At 42.5% G+C, this 16,390-nt stretch overlaps 1 protein-coding gene and 1 non-coding gene across 2 annotated transcripts; one reads left to right on the top strand and one right to left on the bottom strand.

Annotated features, from left to right (window-relative positions):
* Positions 1 to 3,732: 3,732 nt before the first annotated feature.
* LOC130508549 (uncharacterized) lies at positions 3,733 to 15,695 on the bottom strand. Its single transcript, XM_057004113.1, has 7 exons — positions 15,488 to 15,695; positions 15,307 to 15,395; positions 15,129 to 15,223; positions 8,453 to 9,370; positions 6,412 to 8,299; positions 5,086 to 6,318; positions 3,733 to 5,025 (listed from the first exon to the last, which is right to left on the bottom strand). Exons 1-7 carry the CDS (start codon positions 15,693 to 15,695, stop codon positions 3,733 to 3,735), a joined length of 5,724 nt encoding a protein of 1,907 aa, XP_056860093.1.
* Positions 8,681 to 8,787, top strand: LOC130508943 (small nucleolar RNA R71). Its single transcript, XR_008943126.1, has one exon. It is a non-coding gene; the product is annotated as a small nucleolar RNA R71 (small nucleolar RNA).
* Positions 15,696 to 16,390: the final 695 nt, after the last annotated feature.

Here is a 16,390-nt window from a genome sequence, read left to right as displayed (position 1 = left end):
AGAAGAGAATTCAAGGCACAAAGTCTACAAGATATCAAGAGAATGCTCAATCTAGTTATCATGATTACAAAGGTTGCCAAAATGAGAACTTAGCATGAGCATCTTTACAAGGTAAAATCATCCCCTATGCATGAATGCAACCTATATGAATGCATCTAGACTCAATCCTAAAATGCAAATGATGCAACTAAGATGCTTCTTTTTGTGCTTTTCAATCAAAAATTTTTTTTTATGGGTTTTCTATGCAATAACTATATTACAATGCATGCTAAATGACAAGAAAACACAAGAACATTAGCAACTTGCACCTCCCCCACACTTAATTCACACAGTCTCTTGTGTGAAAAGTGGAGAGAGATGACCAAATAAAGCTAAATGCAAATGAAAATGGTATATACAAAGGAAGGTGTTGGAGTACCTCTATGGAGCGTGAGAAGAGGCTGATGCCTCGGAGTTGTCATCTTCATCAGTGGTGTCAAGAGAAGGAGATTTGTTTCCTGATTCTGAAGGGAGATGTATGGGTTTCTCAAGCTGCGGAGAGACTGCTCCCTTGATTCTGGTGCGGATGGGTCATAGAGAGGCTGAGGTGGGGGCGTGATGAGAGCATCAATGTCAAAGTCCTCTGCCTTACATCCAGCTACAGCCCCTCTAGTCAAAACATCAGTCACCTTTCTCATGAAAATAGCTGAGGCCTTAGCTTGTCTCTTCACGGTTCTTCTCAGTTCCTTACATTTGTTGGTGAGCTTGTAAATGGTTCTATCCTGAGCTCTGCTCCACCTCTGGAGGGTACTGATCTGATCATGAGCATCGCGAAGGGGGCCAAGAGGTAAAGCACCTGTGAACTGGTCGAACTTGTAGCGAGGAGGGCCAAAAAGGTGTTCAGTGGCCTTGCTTGCGTACCCCTGAGATATACCTCGTCGCTGCCTCCTGTTGCTGGCGTTTGAGTCACAGGGCCAAGTGCTCCATGGCATTTGAGCAAGTGCTCCTCATCAATATCGAACCTGATTGCACCCGGACTTGTCAAGGTGGTGAGTGGGTAGTTGGGAAGAACAATCTCAGCTTTCTTGTTGAGCCTCTTGTATGAGTAGACACACCTTCCATCTAATGTCCCTGCTAGGAATTGGACCTTCTGGAGGTACTTTCCATTCAAGTAAGCTGGACCTGATTTATCAGTTCCCAAATCAATCCCCAAGTAACCAAGTAGTGGGGTTATCCAGCCACCGATCCCAATCTGAGGTTCGGAATCGCGGTTTGTCCAAGCCCAATCCTTATAGTACATGAGGCGCGTCACAAAGTATCCCACCATACCAAAATCACTGTAGAAGTCATCAGGGACAATGGGTAACTCAGGGTGGGAGGCATAGTGTTGGACAGCTTGATGAAGAAATCTCAATTCCTCTCCAGCGATATTACTCACCTCCTTCTTGTAGAACAAGGTGTGGATAAGGAACCTGTGGAGATAGCGCAAGGTAGGGTGCTTGATGGCTGTGCTTCTGTCTTTCCTACCCTCTCTTCCCTTTCCTGATATCAATTTCCAAGTTAGGTCTTCGATTCCTTTGCCTTTTGGTGCATTGGTGAGCTGAGGAAGAGCTGGATTCCTCCCATCATGGAGGCCAAGAGCTTCTCCAATCTCTGTGAAGGACATGGTGTAAGACTGACCAGCGATCTTAAAGGTGATTCTTCCCCAACCTTGCTGTGCAATCTTCTTGGTGTGAAATGTTGCTTCAAGAGTAGACAAGAACTGGCAAGAGACATCGGGATAAGTTTGGTAAGCCACTGAATAGAAGCTGCCTATCTTCATGAACTCTAGCATCTCCTTAACATCATCATCAAGATACAACCCCTGTAAGAGGGACCTGTCCACAAATCTTGTTGGAGGCCAAGCAATACCTTTCCTCATTTGCTCCACCAACTCAGCTTCTGTGGGTTTCTTCTTCCTATCTCTGCCAGCATTGAAGTTTTTCCTCTTGGGAGGGCCATGATCCTCATCACTGTCTGGAGAGGGATCCTCAGCTTTTTCACTGTCACTCTCTTCAACCACTGGTCTTTTGCCCTCTTTCTTCTGCTTTGCTCTTAACTGCTGATCCTTAAGGACTTGTTTTTGGTGCACCTCCTCACAAACTAACTGAGAAGTGGGCCGCTTGGTAGGTGGTTTCGGCTGTGGTATTGGAGCTTGAGTTGAAATGGTAAGATTAGCTTCTTGGTTGCTTTTCTCCAATACAAGAGTTCCTCCACTTTGACCCCTTGGCGCTCTTGCTCTCTTGGGAGGGGCTTGCTTGTGAGCAATGTCAGCCGCACTCTCATCAGCAGCAATTCTTTTGCCATCTCTCTTGGCTTGTGTTTTCTTCTTGAGCATGGCTAAAGCTTGCTGCCTACGTTCCTCCTCGGAACCAGGTTGTGAACCCAACACTTTCCCTGTTCTAACAGTCTCTCTCTCAGCTTTCTTCTTCTTCTCTGTCTCTATCTCAGCTTGAGTTTGTCGTGCCATTGGTGAGCAAAGGATCAAAGAGTGAGCAAAGGATCAAAGAGAGAGAAATAATCAAAGCAAAAGAGTTCAGCTCTAGAAAACCCAATTAAAAATTAATAGCTAAGCAAAACAAGAGCTGTAAACTAAATTAGAGGATCCCATGTTCAAAATTCAAATTTTGTTTTTTTTTTTTTTTTTTTTGAACAATTAGAATCTCTAATCAGCAAAACTCTTGATCAATCACTCTACAGCACGAAATCAACCTTAAATCTAAGCTCTCCACCAACTTAGCATTCAATCTACTCCAAGAATATCCTGAAACAAGCAATTTTTGAAAAATCCCCAAATCTCATGAACCCTAATTTCTTAAAGCTCAAATTAATCTCAATTCCACCATGAAACCACTACCCAGCATGATATAAAAGCTTTCCCTAGTCTATTTTACAAGAATCTAGCAAGAAAAAGCTCAAATTTCAAGTTCAAATTTTTAGGGTTCATGAGAGTTACGAATTTGAACTTAAAGAACTCATACCTTGCTATGGATGATGGAAAATGAAGAAAGGATTCAAGAAAATAGACTAATGGGAGAAAGACTTTGATTTAGGAAAAAGAATGGATTGATTTGGTGGAGATTTGAGTGAGATAAGGTGTTTTTGGTTCTTGGAGGCAAGAGAGGTTTTAGATTTGTGAAAGAGGTGAGGAATGAGAGGAAGAGGTCGAAAATTAGGTTAGGAGGGGGGTTTGGTTCGGGTCGGGTCGTGGGTAAACAGGTTTGGGTCGAAAAAGAGAAAAAAACTTACCTGGAGCGGGACGCGGGTTGATGGATCAGCACGCGGGCTTGGAGCGGGACGCGGGTCGTCGAATGGAAGCGTTGTCCGTACTGCTGCACGCCCGGGTGAGGAAACGCGGTCTCATCTCTCCGGTCCTCTCTAGCACGCCCAGGTTACATTGCACGGTCCTCACATCCCGGTCCAAATGGACAAACTTATCATGCCTCCACGCCCGGCTTCTCCTTCCCGGTCCTCACAGTCCGGTCCTCTCGTTTCAATCTTTTTTTTTTTTTTTTTTTTTTTAAGAGAACCTTTCTCTTCAACCCATACCACACTAGCATCTTGTCTTCTCTATCCATGGTACCCATTCTCCAAGGTTCACTTCACTTCAACTCGAAAAAGAAATTGTAATGCAATATTTACAAGGATAGACATGGGACTTCCTCCCAAGTGAGCTTGTTTAAAGTCTCTAGCTTGACTTTGCTTCTTTTGAGACTAGGTTGAGGTTGGTTCAGAAAGTGGAATTGAGAATCCATCTTCCTTTGGTGTAGTACCCAAATAGAGCTTCACTCTTTGTCCATTCACTATGAACTCTCCTCCATTCTTATCCCAAAGAACCACTGCCCCATAAGGCTTAACTTCCTTGATCTTAAAAGGTCCAGACCACCTTGATTTGAGCTTCCCTGGAAACAACTTCAGCCTAGAGTTGTAGAGGAGTATCTGATCATCAGCTCTTAACTCTCTCTTCAAAATGTTCTTGTCATGGAAGGCTTTGGTTCTCTCCTTGTAGATCCTTGAGTTCTCAAAAGCATCCATCCTAATCTCATCAAGCTCATGAAGCTGAAAAAGTCTCTTTTCTTTTGCATTCTTGATGTCAAAGTTCAGTAATTTCACAGCCCACAATGCCTTGTACTCAAGTTCTACTGGTAGATGACAAGCTTTCCCATACACAAGGTTGAAAGGGGTGGTTCCCAATGGTGTCTTGTATGCTGTCCTATAGGCCCAAAGTGCATCATCAAGCTTGTCTGACCAATCCTTCCTCTTGACTCCCACAATCTTTTCCAAGATACCCTTGATCTCTCTGTTAGAGATTTCAACTTGACCACTGGTTTGAGGGTGATAAGGGGTTGCAACCTTGTGTTTCACTCCATTCTTCTTGAGAAGATTCTCAAAAAGTTTGTTGATGAAATGTGAGCCTCCATCACTTATCACCACTCTAGGAACTCCAAACCTTGGAAAAATGATGCTTTTAAACATCTTCAACACCACTCTTGAGTCATTTGTAGGACTTGCAACTGCTTCAACCCACTTAGACACATAGTCTACAGCCACTAGGATGTACTTGTTGCCATAAGAAGAGGGGAAAGGTCCCATGAAGTCTATGCCCCAAACATCAAATACTTCCACTTCAAGAATTGGGTTTTGAGGCATTTCATTCCTCTTTGTGATGTTCCCTCTCCTTTGGCAAGAATCACACCTTGAGATGAACTCTTGTGTGTCCTTGAACATATGAGGCCACCAAAATCCAGCTTGTAGAACCTTAGCCACTGTCTTGAAAGTTGCAAAATGCCCTCCATATGAAGAACCATGGCATTGTTGTAGGATTCCATCAACCTCTTCTTCAGCCACTGCCCTTCTATAGAGATGGTCTTTGCAAAGGATGAAAAGAAAAGGTTCATCCCAATAGTACCTCTTCAACTCCTTGTAGAACTTCTTCTTGGAATAACCTTCAAGTCTTAATGGTTCCTTTCCTGTGACAAGGTAGTTCACAAAATCTGCATACCAAGGCTCCTTCTCCTTAGACGCCTTAACCTCTTCAAGCTTCTTGCCCGTTTCACACACTGCAACCACTGCCCTGATGGCCATGACCTGTTCCTCACGAAGCCCTTCATCAATGGGGGTTTCACCTTCAATCCTCATCCTAGATAAGTGATCAGCTACTCCATTCTCAATGCCCGGCTTGTCTCTAATCTCCAAGTCAAACTTCTGAAGCAAAAGGATCCACCTCAAAAATCTTGGCTTAGCATCTTTCTTGGCCAAGAGGTGTCTCAAAGCTGCATGATCAGTGTAGACAATAACCTTTGACCCAACCAAGTAGCTTCTGAACTTCTCAAAGGCAAATACAATGGCTAGCATCTCCTTCTCAGTTGTGGAATACTTCACTTGAGCATCATTCAAGGTTTGGCTAGCGTAGTAGATCACATGAGTCTTGCCATCCTTTTTCTGCCCCAAAACAGCTCCAACAGCAAAATCACTTGCATCACACATAATTTCAAAGGGGAGACTCCAATCGGGTGGCTGAACAATAGGAGCATTGACCAAATTGTTCTTCAGCTCCTTGAAAGCTTCAAGACAATCTGAATCAAAGCTGAAAGCGGCTTCTTTGCATAGCAGCTTGGTTATTGGCCTAGCAACCTTTGAGAAGTCCTTGACATATCTCCTGTAGAACCCAGCATGGCCAAGGAAACTCCTTATGTCTTTCACAGTCTTTGGTGGAGGTAGACTAACCATCACCTCAATCTTAGCCTTGTCCACTTCGATGCCTCTTTCTGAAATCTTGTGTCCAAGTACAATTCCCTCTTTGACCATGAAGTGACACTTCTCCCAGTTCAGCACAAGGTTGGTGTCTTCACATCTCTGTAGGACCCTGCACAAGTTGGACAAACAAGCAGAAAACGAAGATCCGTAGACAGAGAAGTCATCCATGAACACCTCCACAACATCCTCAATGAGATCAGAGAAGATAGACATCATGCACCTTTGAAAGGTGGCTGGAGCATTACATAACCCAAATGGCATCCTTCGATAGGCAAAGGTACCATAAGGGCATGTGAATGTCGTCTTCTCTTGATCATCGGGATGTATGGGGATTTGGAAGAACCCTGAATACCCATCAAGAAAGCAATAGAAAGGATGGTTTGCAAGTCTCTCAAGCATCTGATCAATAAATGGCAATGGAAAATGATCCTTTCTAGATGCAGAGTTTAACTTTCTATAATCAATGCACATCCTATGTCCAGTTACAGTTCTAGTGGGGATCAACTCATTCTTATCATTTTTCACAACAGTGATACCACCTTTCTTTGGAACCACATGCACAGGAGATACCCATTTACTATCTGAGATTGGGTAAATAACACCTGCATCTAAGAGTTTGAGAATCTCCTTCTTTACAACTTCTTTCAAATTAGGGTTTAACCTTCTTTGATGTTCAATAGAAGTCATTGATTCATCCTCTAGATGTATCCTATGCATGCACAAAGAAGGTGATATCCCTTTGATGTCATCTAGAGAATACCCTATTGCTTTCCTAAACTTCTTAAGCGCACTCAACAGTTGAGACAATTCAAGTTCAGTAAGCTCACTACTCACAATGACAGGGTAAGTCTCATTAGGGCCAAGGAAAGCGTACCTTACACCATGGGGAAGGGGTTTAAGTTCCACCTTAGGTGCCTTGAGTTCATCCCAATCCTCTTGGTGACTGTCCTTTTGTTGAGTGGATGCTGTCTCTTGATGAACCACTTGTTGAAGCGCCTCATACTGATCCTCACTCTCAAACCCTCTGTGTGAATCCAGCATCCTTCCATAAGCATCACTTTCCTTGTTCTCAACCACTTGGACTCCTCTATCAACTGTCAAGGCATGCTGTAGAGGGTCCTCCAGTGCTAACTCTTCAAGCAGCTCATCAGCTAAAGCTTCCATTTCCTCTATGTAGAAGATCTGCCCTTGGATGGTTGGCCTCTTCATTATCTCATTGATGTCAAAGTGGAGGATGTGCTCCTTACCCAAGTGGAGATCTATCTTTCCCTCCTTCACATTTATAATTGCTCCTGCTGTGGCCAAGAATGGTCTTCCAAGGATCAAAGGATCTCTAGCTTCCTCATCCATCTCTAGCACCACAAAGTCAGTAGGGATTTCACAATTTCCCACCATCACGGGGAGATCTTCCAAAATTCCAATGGAAAACTTCACTGAGCGATCAGCAAGCACCAAGGAGAGTTTGCACTTCTTGTAGTGGCTAAACCCAAGCTTCTTGGCTACAGATAAAGGCATGAGACTAACACTAGCTCCCAAGTCACATAGGCACCTTTCAAACATCAGGGGACCAATGGCACAAGGTAGAGTGAAGCTTCCTGGATCTTCTAGCTTCTTAGGGATTGTTAACCTCTTAATGATGGCACTGCACTCATGAGTAAGAACCACCATTCCTTCCATTTCTTTCTTCTTAGCAGCCACAGCATCCTTCAAGAACTTGCTATACTGAGGAACAAGCATAAAGGCATCTATGATGGGCATTGTAATATGCACTTCACTCATCTGCTTCTCAAAGAGTGCCTTGTACTTCTCCAATAGTTGCTTCTTGAATCTTCCTGGGAAAGGTAACTTAGGCTCATAGGGAGGAGGGACAAAAGAAGTATCTTTTGATGTAGCTTCACCTTGCTTCACTGTTCTCTTCTCCTCTCCAACCTTTCCTTTGCCCTTAGCTTCCACAATATTTTCCATAATTTCCTCATCAACCTTCTCATCAACAATTACTACCTCATCATCAATGTTGATGGCAACCTCCCCACCCTGTTTCTCACCATCCTTGGTGAGTACTCTTGGAGGCAACTCTTTACCACTTCTCAAAGTAATTGCCTTCATTGTTTTTTTGGGGTTTTGCTCAGGTTTTCCAGGTAGGGTTCCTTGTTGGCGACTAGGCTGAGAGTTCATAGAAGCAAATTGGCTCTCCAAAGCCCTGATCTTGTTGTTCAGCTCTGTGTAGGTACTGTCAATCTTGGAGTGCACTGTCTTGAACTCATGCCCAATATCCTTTGCAACTCTAGACTGAGCTTCCATGATCTGCTTGAACATTGACTCCATGTTTGAATCGGGAGCCTTGGACTGAGATGAGCTTCCTTGAGCTTGAGTAGACTGATTTGTGTTACCAAAACCAGGAGGGGCATTTTGCCTTTGCTGATAGTTCCCTTGTTGAGTGGTTTGCTTAGGTTGGTATCCTCCTTGCTGGTTGTTTTGATAAGACCTCGGCTGGTAGTTGTTGTACTGAAAGTTAGGCTCCTTTCTGTACCATGTACCATTGTTGTTGATGAAGCAAAGTTCTTCTTGCCCTTCCAAACCATCAACCTCATTCACCTTAGGAGGAACCTCTTGATTAGGATCACCAACAAAGCTGACCTGCTCCTTCTTGGATTGGTTTGAAAGAACCAAATCCAACTTGTCTTGCAATGATTTGATATCCTTCTTTGTCTGCTGATCCTCACCTCTGCTTGCTCTATCATACTCCTCATTGTAAACTGAGTCACTCTTTGCCATGTTCTCCACCAGCTCCTCTGCATCCTGCTCAGTTCTGCCCAGGAAGAAACCATTGCTAGCTGTGTCAAGCCAATTTCTGCAAGATGGGAGAACTCCCCTGTAGAAGGTGCTAAGCAAGCTTTCCTTGGTGAAACCATGATGAGGACACTGAGCAATGTAGCTGTTGAATCGTTCCCATGCTTCACCAAAACCTTCTAGATTCCTTTGTTGAAATCCTGAAATCTCATTCCTAAGCTTTGCAGTTCTTGAGTTAGAGAAGAGCTTGGTGAGGAAGGCTTCTTTGCACTCATCCCATGTTCGGATGCTATCTCTTGAGAGACCCTTCTCCCATGTGTGAGCTTTATCTCCCAAAGAGAATGGAAACAGCCTAAGCTTCAATGCATCTTCAGAAACACCATTTATCTTGATGGTGCCACACAGCCGATCAAAGTTGTCCAAGTGATCTAGAGGATCTTCCAAAGCAAGCCCATGGTACTTGTTGCTTTGGATCATGTTGATCAAGCTTGACTTGATCTCAAAGTTGTTGTTCTCCACAGCTGGTGCTCTAATGCCAGCCCTATTTCCATGGATGTTAGGCTGATCATGGGCACCAATTGCTCTAGCTTGGCGTTGTGGATGTCGTGGTCCAAGGTTGGCAGCTCCTTGACCATCTTCAGCAGCTCTATCTTGAGGCAGGTTCTCCATGTCAAACCCCAACCTCTGAATGTGAGCCTGTTGCTCTTTTTCCCTTCTTCTTCTCACAATCTCCCTCTCAAGTGCAGAAATGTCTTCAACAATGGGAGCAAGGCTTGATAAACCTCTACTCCTCAAGTTCATACACCTGAAAAGTCAAAGAGAGAAAAGAGGCAAGAATCAATATCACAATAGAAAATAAAAATGATTTAGTCTCAAGCAAGTTACAAAATCCCAATGTCACAGTCAACTTAGAAGTTGGCAACGGCGCCAATTTGATAACAGGATTTTGCTAAGATCCTATTCAAATGTTGAAGTATAAAGGATGTCAATCCAATTCTAAGAGAATGCGAAGCACTAGGAATGCAAGACCATGCTTAAGCTAAATGCTATCAAGTTGAGATGAGAGACTATACTAAAATAGGAATAAAAATGCAACAAAGCAAAAGACTTTCTTTGATTATGAGAATGAGAGGACTCATGGGATAAGGGAATATTACTTTGGGTGATCAAACTCAAACTAAGGTGCTAGCTTACAATCAATCTATCTACCTTAGGCCTAGATACAAGACTAAACAAACTTTATCTCTAAATGAATGCTCATTTGCTTCCAAAACTCAAGCATCTAATCTCTTAGGTTGAATGTTTAGGAAGCAATCATTAAAAATAAGTCTAACAGCCATCTTAACACCTTTAACAACAAATCTCTTTGGTAGAGTATGTTAAAAGCTTAGGAGAGTTGATTCAGACATTTCATCAAACACCTTGTGGGTGGGAAATGTCTAGAACTCGACTTTAGAGAGGCCAGCCCTAAAGAAGCATTAAAAACACTCTACTAGCAAGGAATAAGAAGGATCTACACCTAAACACCTTAGATCAAGCCTAATCACCCTTAATCTCCCTAACCCATGAATCCAAAAGTGGATCTACTCACTAATCACCATGATTACTCTTGAACCCATGAGGTTTCCAAGCTTAATCATGTTTAAGAAAGATCAATAAGAAATTATAAACACTCAAGAACACACAAGAAGATGATGATTTGATTCAAGGAAAAGAACTTTCACCAAAATGTTTTGTGTTTCTTAAGAGGAAAATAAGATAATCTCCACAAAATAGAGATTACAAGTATTTATACTTAGGTTTAGGGTAAAGAGAGACATATATGATAAAAGACTAGAATGCCCTTTGCACAAGGCTAGTTAGAGCTTCAAAATAGTGTTTAAAATGACCCAAGGTCGAATTGGGTCGAACCGGACCGGTTTGAGAAAACCAGCCTCGACCATGGTCTCTTCTCTTCACGCCCGGCATGGTGATCCCGGTCCTGCATCCCGGTCCTGCTCTGCACGCCCGGGTCTCGCTTCACGGTCCTCCATCCCGGTCTCCTCTAGCACGCCCGGGTCTCGCTTCACGGTCCTCCATCCCGGTCTCAGCCTCCACGCCCGGGGTGTGCTTCCCGGTCTTCACAGTCCGGTCCTGCCTCTTCACACCCGGAATGGTTATTCCGGTCTCGACATTCCGGTCTAGTCGAGTCTAAGAGAGTACTTGCTTGGCTGAGCTTCATTCTTCACCTCCTTTGGATCTTTGAACTCTTAAACACTTCACAACATCTCATAGTATGCTCCAACACCTGATAGGGACATATGAATGCAATATGGATCCTAAAGACACTAAGATCTAAGCTATATGATCAAAATGCATAAGATATGAAAGCTAAAATCATGTAAATATGCAAGACATCAGGTATATAACACAAACAAAACTTTCTTAGATATATTCTATCTAAGGTAGATTTCGTTAAGCAATATTCTAGCAAGATGTCTTTAGTTTACCTCTAGCTTTATCACAACTTATAAGCACGACTATATGAATTGCTTTTTTTTTATGTGTCATAACTTGTTCTGCCTTTTACCTTATGTTACGTGTACGGAAGAATAAACTTCTGACTCTCTCCACAGTGTTATGCATAATGTAGGATACATGACATAGCCAAATGACGAAAATATGGAAACTTTCATATTTCTTCCATATTTGGTATAGTATCTTTCCTAAATCTACCCTAGATCTCACAAAGTATCTTTTCCATCAAGTAAAAAAATCATCAAAACTGCTCTTTCCTTCACTCGGACCAGAGTTATTCAAGAGAAAATTACACACGCAAACCACTAGACCACACATGATTGGGGGAAATAAAATGTCTCCAATAAGCACCAGCCAAGCCCTGGTTTAGCTAAGATAGCGTGTTCCTTTCATAGGAAGTTGTATTTCATTGGTTGTTTTATTCCGGTCTGGTTTTCCCAGACTACCTCAAACGTGAGTAATAAAACAGCCTTTTGGATAAAAAAAAAGGTGGTGAGTTTGCAAAATGAACTTTCATATGTACAAGCAAAGTTAGAAAGTCTATAACTGCCACAGCCACCGCCGGCCACGGTAATGTCTTTTGGATCTCCGCCACCTCTTTCCATATCAGACCTGCCCACAATAACACCGTCGATGTACGACCTCTACCAATCTTGGAGCCGATGTCATCCACGTGGGCAATGCAGCAACAACCTCGACCATCGGATCATCTCTTTGGTGTCTCGCAATCGTCCAATATTAGAGGAGGCGGCGAGTTCCAAGCTCTTGCACATGAATTTTTTCACGGTGGGCAGATGTCAGTTCATCAGCCTGCGGCAGAGACCGGTGGATCTGCCCCATCAGTGATAAAAAGAGAATGATACTTATATTATATATGCGTTGGTTCGGTTTTGGAACTTATGAGATCTTTAATTAGCCATATGCTCCTCTTTGTTATAGGTATTTATAATACTTGGTCGAAGAATTCACATTTTAATTGTTAGCTAGAATGTTAATACATGTTAGTCTCAATTGAAATTGAATGTCGGCCTCTAAATAAATACCAAACCAGAAAGCAAAATAAGAAGCGAATGTCTATATCAATTAGGAGAATGATGATTGTTGGGGTCAAAATCGGTCAAGACAAAATCGATGCCCAAAAGTCCTCGGAAAAACCAAATGGTATTCAAAACTTCGAAAAACCGAGAGAACGGATAACCGAAACAAGACACCCGAGGAACGTGCGCCAGGCGACCAGACTCGCGTTCTGCTCGCCAGGCGCCCAGACCTACGTTCTGGTCGCCGGGCGTAAAGACGGACAGCCCGTTTCTGCTCGCCGGGCGAGCAGAACGGACGTCCCGTTTCTGCTCGTCGGGCGACCAGACTAGCGTTCTGGTCGCCGGGCGCCCAGCCTTACGTTCTGGTCGCCGGACGAGCAGAACGGATGTCCCGTTTCTACTCGCCGGGCGACCAGACTCACGTTGTGCTCGCCGGGCGACCAGATTTACGTTCTGGTCGCCGGGCGCCCAGACTTACGTTCTGGTCGCCGGGCGAGCAGAACGGACGTCCCGTTTCTGCTCGCCGGGCGACCAGACTCGCATTCTGGTCGCCGGGCGCCCAGACTTACGTTCTGGTCGCCGGACGAGCAGACTCGCGTTCTGCTCGCCGGGCGACCAGACTCGCGTTCTGCTCGCCGGCGAGTACGGCCAATTCTTCGTATAGCCATCCTGGCACTTGTCCAATTTATACTTTGCATCCTTGCTTGAAGCTTCGCAGTACGAATCTTTAAAATCATGAACGTAAGACTCCCGTTTCGTTTCGATCGGAATCGTCGAGGAAGCTTCGGAAAACCGTGAAATGTTCGATTAACGGAAAGATTTCAATTCGTCGTATAAAACGATGGCGGTTATCTTAAAACACTAATCATCTCAACTATACGAGGAATTGGGGATCTTTCGGAATTGATATCACGACAAGATTACTTTCTCGGAAAAATCGTAAAAACGTCCGAGGTCTAAAGAACGGCCCGAAAGGGTCCGAACACGACCAAACGGCCCGTTTACGATTTTTAAATCTAATTCGAGATAAGTATTACGGTTTGTGTTTATCTTTACATAACAAGATAATTGTCAAGTTTCCAAAAGATAAATGTCAAGTTTTTCGAAGATAAATGCGAAGTTTCCTGATAGACATGAAGATCGACGAAAATGGAAAAGCCCGATTCGCGAGAGATCTGGCCCAAAGGGAGGATAGACCGTCTTAAGGAGGAGTATATAAGAGAGCTTGGGGCAAGGAGCAGAGGGACATCATCAAAATTTCTCTAGAGCAACTTAGGCATTTTTATTTCCGTTTTTACTAGCGAGCTGCGACTCAACTAGGTTAGATTTAGGTTGCTAGACTAGCGAACTGACCGAAAGCTCTCGTACCCGACGTCTTTACATGTTGTCCAAACGCTCAAACGCGAATTCGGAAATAAGATCATCTTTGCTCTTTTCTTTTTCCCTTACGATTTTAATACGAACTTCTCGATATATTGATTGTCTTGTGCGTGGCCCCGCAGATATCCGGGACCTCCAGGGGAAGTTATGTTTACTTAACTTTCCTCCGTTTATTATTCACTAAAATCGACAGTGCGAATTTCGGTTCCCACAATGATTCAGCTAAACAAGAGTATTGTATCAAATTGAAGTTGCAAATAGAGAGAATGATATTAATTTTGATACAATACTCTTGTATAGCTTTAGAAAATTGCAAATAGAGACTAAGAACACATTTTTTATTGCTTTAGAAAATAACTCATCAAAAGTAAAGCTCTCAAATCACTAATCTGTAAAACTCATAAGATATGCCACACTTTGACATCTTCTTCTATAGAGATTAATAACATCTAATCCTATTAGGTAAAATATTTAGATAACTCATAAATATATTATAAAACATAATTTTCATAACTTAGTAGGATTAGGTCTTTTACTGAATTTGAGTTTTCTTATTTTTCAAGATTAATCTAACATTCTTCCCTTTAATCTTATAATATTTCTTCTCCAAATCTTGTAGTGAAGTCTCTCATTTCTCTAAACTTGATTCTTCCTAATGACTTGGTCAAGATATCCCTCTTTTGCTAAAATCCATGTCTACTTCAATTTGTCCATTCTCCACACATTAATTTACGAAGTGATATCTAGAATGTTATTGTTGATATAGATGAGGCGACAAAAACAAGTGCAGAAAGTAAAAACACACAAAGTTTGTTAACGGGGTTCGTTTCCTACATCCCCGGGACCTTGTCCAGATTTCATTGACTTGAATAAGGAGAAACCTACAATTGCTATACGGTACAACACACACACACACACACACACACTAGTGTTTACCACTCTTTTCTAAGGAGCAACCTAGAACAAGAATGCAAATACATCATTATTTGCTAACGCATACATCAGGCACAACCCTCCTGACACGCTCTTTTCTAGATCTCTTCAATGAAACCGCCTTTGCTAAACTTCCCCTGAGTCTAGGCTTCAATCTTCCACTTCTCGGAAGTACTTCACCAAGTACGTCAGCACCCAACGCACACCAGTGACCCAAAACGCTTGATCCTCCAAGCACATACACAGCTCACCACGAGCTACACACGAAGCTACCCACTAGCTCCACACGATGGCTCCATCACACAGAGCGCCAACACCAATGACACCAAACTAAGTCCATATTAGACTCCATCGGAAACTACTTCAGACACTGCTTCGACACCAAACAGTAACAAACACCAATGTACAATTAAACCCCTCTCTCTTTCTCTCTCTTATGTGAGGTATGGCTTTCTCATAAGGCACGTCCCTCCTTATATAGCATACCAGAACTTGTTCTCCACGTCTTTAACTTGCTTTCCAAGTCTTCAACTTTCTCTCCAAGTTTTCCAAATACACTTAAGGCAACTTTCCATTATCTTTATTGGAAAACTTCACCCTCAAGTAAACTTCTTTTGCTTTAAGGAAAACATTCATATATCTTCAAACATTCATATTTCCTTTTCTATCTCAGGAAGCCCACGATCATCAATAAACCCGAACTCCCATTTAGCTTCAACTTCATGACACACGCCTGTAGTACCTCCTATAGTACTTCGAGAACTGATACAGATCACCTCTGCAAACTGCATCTTCAATATGTTTGTTTTTTCCATGAAAAAACATGGTTCTTGGTAAAGGCAATGGCAGACAGATTATTAATACTTATAACAACCTTCTCACATGGATGACCCGTGACCTCGCTTAGTGACTCTTGAAGCCATAACACTTGTCTTCCAGCTTTAGTTGCAGCCATAACCTCAGCTTCACATGATAATAGTGCAACAGTATCTTGTTTTTGTGAACACATTGGACTCTCTCTAAGTAAAAGATATAATGACCTATTGTATTTTTACCGTCATCAGGATCAATATTAAAACACTGTCGCTGTAGCCAACAAGCTTCGGTATACGTTGGAATGTCAAACCAAGACTGTTCGTGCCTTGTAGATACCTCAAGCATTGTTTTATCGCAGCACCATGGGACTCCTTCGGACTGTGCATCTAACGGCTCAGTACCCCTACAGAGTTGCAACGGTGTATAAACCAAGTTGCACCTATTCATTTCTGATTCTTCTAATATTTTCAGTGTGTATTGCTTATGATTCAGCTTTATGCCTTCATCGTGTTGACATACCTCTATCTCTAGATACTAAGTAAATTTACCAAGGTCACTCATGTCAAAATTTGACGTCATTCTTTGTTTAAACTCGTTGATGACTACTTTGTTTGTTCTTGTAACAAACAAATCATCTAAATAGATAGCAACTACAAGGAGATGATTGTTTACCGTCTTTCGATACACAAATGACTTCTTTGTACACTTCTAACTCCATTTGGACAATAATTTTATTTAGATTTTTTCCAAAACCTCGGTTCTTCTCTTAGTCTTTACAATGCTTTAATAAGTTTGTAGAATTTTTCTCGTGTCCCTTCTTCTCAAATCCTACCACGTACTGAATGCTCAATCTTCATACCAAAAATAATTGAAGATTTACTCAAGTCTATTTTCTGCCCAGACACATTCTTATAAGTCTCTAATATTGCAGCCATATATCAGCATTATCCTCATTTTCTTGACAGAAAAACAAAGAACCATCTGCAAAAAAAAAAGAGATGAGAGACCTTTGGACAGTGACGAACCAACTTCATTCCTTGAAACTTCCGCATCTCTTGAACTTGATCTAAGATCTGACTAAGCGCTTCAACACAAAGTAAGAATAAATATGGGGATAGAGAATCACCTTGACGAATGCCTCT

Source organism: Raphanus sativus, chromosome 2, assembly GCF_000801105.2.
Source record: "Raphanus sativus cultivar WK10039 chromosome 2, ASM80110v3, whole genome shotgun sequence".
NCBI lineage: Eukaryota > Viridiplantae > Streptophyta > Magnoliopsida > Brassicales > Brassicaceae > Raphanus > Raphanus sativus.
Note: the sequence above shows the minus strand (reverse complement) of the source record. Positions and strands in the feature narration are given on the sequence as shown.